The sequence below is a fragment of the Oryzias melastigma genome, linkage group LG5 (genome assembly GCF_002922805.2).
Source record: "Oryzias melastigma strain HK-1 linkage group LG5, ASM292280v2, whole genome shotgun sequence".
Taxonomy (NCBI): domain Eukaryota; kingdom Metazoa; phylum Chordata; class Actinopteri; order Beloniformes; family Adrianichthyidae; genus Oryzias; species Oryzias melastigma.
In genome coordinates, this window is record NC_050516.1 from 23,399,568 (window position 1) to 23,404,351 (window position 4,784).

General features: G+C 38.3%; 1 protein-coding gene across 2 annotated transcripts in view; it reads right to left on the reverse strand.

Annotated features, from left to right (window-relative positions):
- Window positions 1-4,784, reverse strand: part of mapk14b (mitogen-activated protein kinase 14b) — a 25,810-nt gene that overhangs the window by 7,463 nt on the left and 13,563 nt on the right. For both annotated transcript variants that reach the window (XM_024262061.2, XM_024262060.2), the window contains exons 5-8: window positions 4,609-4,638; window positions 4,459-4,506; window positions 2,662-2,776; window positions 2,296-2,367 (exon numbers count right to left, since the gene is read on the reverse strand). In XM_024262061.2, coding sequence (XP_024117829.1) covers window positions 2,296-2,367; window positions 2,662-2,776; window positions 4,459-4,506; window positions 4,609-4,638 — 265 coding nt within the window. The remainder of the gene's footprint in view (window positions 1-2,295; window positions 2,368-2,661; window positions 2,777-4,458; window positions 4,507-4,608; window positions 4,639-4,784) is intronic.

Below are 4,784 nucleotides of genomic sequence, written 5' to 3' on the forward strand. Positions count from 1 at the left end.
GAGAATACTGGTGCGCACCAGATAGTAACTGGTGAGTGCTGGTGTGCACCAGATAGTAATTATCGAGCAGATAGCAACTGGCGAGCTCACAACATAGTAACTGGTGCGAACCAGACAACTCTCGAGCACACAAATAGAAACTGGTGTAAACCAGATACCAACCCTCAAGCACACCAAATAGAAACTGGCGATCACAGGATAGTATCTGGAAAGCTCCAGATAGTAACTGGCGAGCAATATATATATATATATATTTAACTTTGATTTCCTTTTAAGGCCTCCGTAAAACAGCAACTTTACACAAATAAACATTTTTTCCTTTAGGTAGCAGTTTTAGGTTTACAGTGTTCCCTCGTTTATCACGGGAGTTAGGTTCTAAAAATAACCAGCTATAGATTAAACCCTTAAAATAGCATTCTAGATGTTTTAAGGCCATGAAACTCCTCACTGCACACTTTATACACTTTTATCAGACACTAAGATTTTCTTACTTTCCTCATTTGTTTAAACTCTCAAAGTTCAAACATTTGTAGTTAAATAAATCAAGAATGCAAAATGCTAGTTTCTTGTGCACACAAGACAGTAACAGGTGCATACCAGATAGTAACTAGCAATTGCTGGTGCGCACCAGATATTAATTGGTGTGAACCAGATAGCAACTTGAATTCTGGTGTGCTCTAACCTTCACAGGAAAATAAATCTAGAATTTTAGAATGAGTGCAGCGTTATAAAAAGGGGAAAAAAGGCATGGAAAATTGAACTGGAAAATTTCAGACTGCAAAATCTGAACCTCGACTTAGCAAGGGAACTTTCTTTAATCAAGTTTTCAGTATTTCTTCTAATGTAATTTTTTTAAAGTTCCATATTTCTTTGAAGTTTACAACAAGTACTTCTGAGTTTACAACTGTTATCAAATTTTCTTTTTTTTCCACTTTAAAATGATCCAGATTTGACCCCATATGTTAACCTCCAATTCACCCAGATGCAGCAACTTCTAGCTTCATGAAACCTCATGTTGATCTGTCAGATTCAGGCCATTGCATTTACGGGAGCAGTCTCTTTTCAATCTCAGATTATTTTACTCAGCATCTAAACAGCTTTTTAACAAAGGTCCTTCGTAATCCATAAAATGTTCTTGACTGATTAACAGCTGAAAACCACTGAAGCTGTTTCTACACCAGAACATGTAATGAGCTTTAAAGTTAACTCAAATCAAAGCAGTTTTAGCTTCATTTGTTAGTGTTGAATAAATATTAGTGAAAAAGTCAGCATTTTGCTTCCAGTAAAAACACCACACCCCCCAACACCTGAGTTCCCAGCACACCTGCAGGAAGAAACGTGATGATGGAAGCCACGCCCATTAAATCTAATGCAACTGTGAAAAATGGCAAATTCACATTTGACTATTTAGTTTATGAATAACCAGCTTGTATACACGTCTACTTGTGTTAGACTTTGACATGCACAAACACGTGCGCGCACACACACAGTCTGTGAGTGGATAAAATGACAAACAGGTTAATTAGTGCGGTTCTGCATACAAGAACCTGAATGAATAAAAGGTGTTAAATTACTGTTGAAAAACAAGGCGATGACAAAGACATACATGTGTCAAGAGGGTGAAAACAGAGTTCAATGGGTTCTTAATTAAGGGGATATCATATTTATGAGGAAAGAACAATCAGACATAAGATTAAGTCATTATATTTGATAACCGTGGTATCTACTACGACAACTACATCAGGAAGACATTCAAAAATAAAGTTCATTGTTTCTAAATTTCAATACTTGGCACTGTTTAGTTTGCAAAACCCATGTGTGGACATATAAAGTTGCTTTTTTTGTGCTTCATTATGTAACAGTGTTAGGATAATAAAAAAGTGCATTATCAGCCTTGTGAAAGTAGGTTTGTTCTTGGAGGCGTGTGTGAAGTTCTATTGGAAGCATCTGCATGTTCTGCTGCAGCGAATGAGGATTACAGTGAGAGGAAAACAGAAAAATGTACTCTTTTTTTTGAGGAGAGGCGATAAAGTGGGCAGCAATGACTCATCCAACACAGGGGGCTCTTAACCTTAACACTGCTGTTCAAGCATCACATCCCAACAAAGTTCAACATTCTGGCATGCAGCGGACAGAACCGAGTGGCTTTCTGATTTTAAAATAAGACTAGCAAAGAGGAAGATGTGTTTTTGTAACAATAAACAAATTAGTGTTCAAATGCACGATATCAGAGAGCAGGCCGACTAACAGAGATCTATTTACTCATGCGGTGCAGTGACAGCAGTGGAAGGATACGGTCCGTGCCGGGGAAAAGTGTCCGTCCCGTAAGTAGTTCCGCCATGATGCATCCCACCGACCAAATATCCACTAAAAAAAGAATAAAGTAAAGCTTTAAAACAAATGATGAAAGTACAAGAAATACATTTAAATTTTAAAACCAAAGTCTGCAACCTATGCAAAGCAAGAGTGACGCAGAAGCAAATGAAAACCAGCAACACAAATGTCTGTCTGTATCCTGTTACCTTTTGATAAACTCATTACAAGCAGCTAAAAACATCAAGCTGAAGCGCCAACAAGAATTTGGCATGATTTCAAACCACAACAAGCAGCTCCTGGTGTTTAAAACGTCTCATTGCAGTGTTTGGTTGATCACGTGCTCACCTGTCATGTTGTAGTGCATCCAGTTGAGCATGATCTCTGGGGCTCGGTACCACCGGGTGGCCACGTATCCCGTCATTTCATCGTCTGTGTGCCTCGCCAAGCCAAAGTCGAGGATCTGACAGACGAGATAACAGCCTCTCTGATCAAAGATCTTCTATTAAAGCGATCTCCAACCTCTTTTAGGCAACGACCCGGTATAATGTCAAACAATACTTTCAGGGATCTGCCTGTATGAAGTTTATTTTTAATTTCCAATTTCCCTTAACTTTGAGGTAAAGTTTATCTTCACCCACCATAAAACATCTGGTTTACATTTTATTTATATATTTCATGTAGGAACCATTAAAATGTGACATTGATTTTCTATTAAACCATAAAGCTCAGTGGGCTTATGGTGGAGAGTCCACCCTGAGACTGAAAGGTCTCAAGTTCAAATCCATGCCGAGTTATACAAAAGACTATAATGGGGCCGAGTCCCTCCATGCTTAAAACTCAGCATTAAGGGTTTGGATTTGGGGGTTTAAACCACCAAACGGTTCCAGAGTGCAGCTGTGTCTGCAGCTCACCACAAAACAAATTTCACACACTTAAGTCAGTGATAACAAATGGACTGTCGAAGTGGAACATTAAATAAATAAATAAATAAAAACAATTTGACGCCAACTTTAACTTAACTTTAGCCTGACTTTTAAGCTGTGACAGATAAACAAAATAAAAGAAAAAAGTCACTAACAACTACCAAACATGAGTGCACAACTTGAGCAGCTTTATTAGCATCATCCTCTTAACATTAGACAGCCAGCTGCAGAATATTATGCATTATTATTATGGTGTGTGGGAACAATTGTCACAATAAACCCACATTTAGAATAAAGACTTCGGTTTTACTCTTGTTTTTTGTTTGTTAAATGCAGATCTCTTTTACTTTCTCACTGGATCTTTTCTATCAAAACAAACTTTCCAAATACGTTTGTTTTTTGTTAAAGGGGGTCATACCATGAAAAACCAACTTTTCAATCTTCTCTATAAAGAACCCCAAAGCAGTATTTTGATCGGTGCTTCTGAGTAATCCTCTATAAACTGGCGCTTTCAGTACCAGCCCCTCCCATACCCACGAAAACAAGCAGGTCCTCACATGCTTGCATCACAAGTTAAGAACCGCCCCCTCCAGGAAGAGTCTGCTCTTCCCCAGTCCAACACTCAATTTCTCCACAGAACTAGCGCTAGTACTGTTTATTTTCATGGGAGAAACGAAGAAAGGAAGACTCTAGGATGACGTCATGAAATGGGCGGCACCCACACGAAGCAGTGGGCGGAGCTTCAGGAATCGAGTCGTTTTGCTTCTGGGTAGAAAAAAACTCATAAAAATAATGAATATTTCATAAATACTTTGTTTTTAGTGTTCCAAAGGTAGTAAATGATCATATATATGGATGCTGTTTACTCTGAAAGGCTTAAGAAAATCATGGTATGGCTCCTTTAAGTTTGGTAGCTTGTGGGTTTGGATTCTGAAAGTAGTAAGATATATTTTTGACAAGTGACAAGACTTGATATTCTCCATGAGTCAGTTGGATGTGGTGGAGTGAATCCCGTAATTGTCCATAATAAAACTTCCTTTAGAATGTGATTATAAAGAAACAGAGAAAATGTTGGTTGTTGTTTTTTCTTTCTGCAACCCGGTACCAACTGTCCCATGGACGGTATCGGTCAATCTGCATCTTGGAGACCACTGTTCTATTCAACAGGAACCCACATATGTTATAGCCTCCCTCTTTTCAGAGTCTACAAGATTCTCACCTTGAGCTCACAGTCTTCATTCACAGCCAAATTACTGGGCTTCAAGTCCTATAAATAAAAAAAGGACAGAAATGATGAAAAGTATGAAAGCAAATACCAAGAATCCCTGCAAATGAGATCAGCAAATTAAATTTTTAAGTCATCACTTACTCTGTGGACGATGCCTGCCGAGTGGATGTACTGTGGAGGAGCAGAGAAAGAGACCAGAGAAACGGTTTAGCAAAAGAAGATTTCACTTACAAACAATGCATGAAATATTTGTTATTAGTGAACTTTTACAACGCAGAAAAAATGTTTACACACAAACGTGATGCAAAACAAGACTC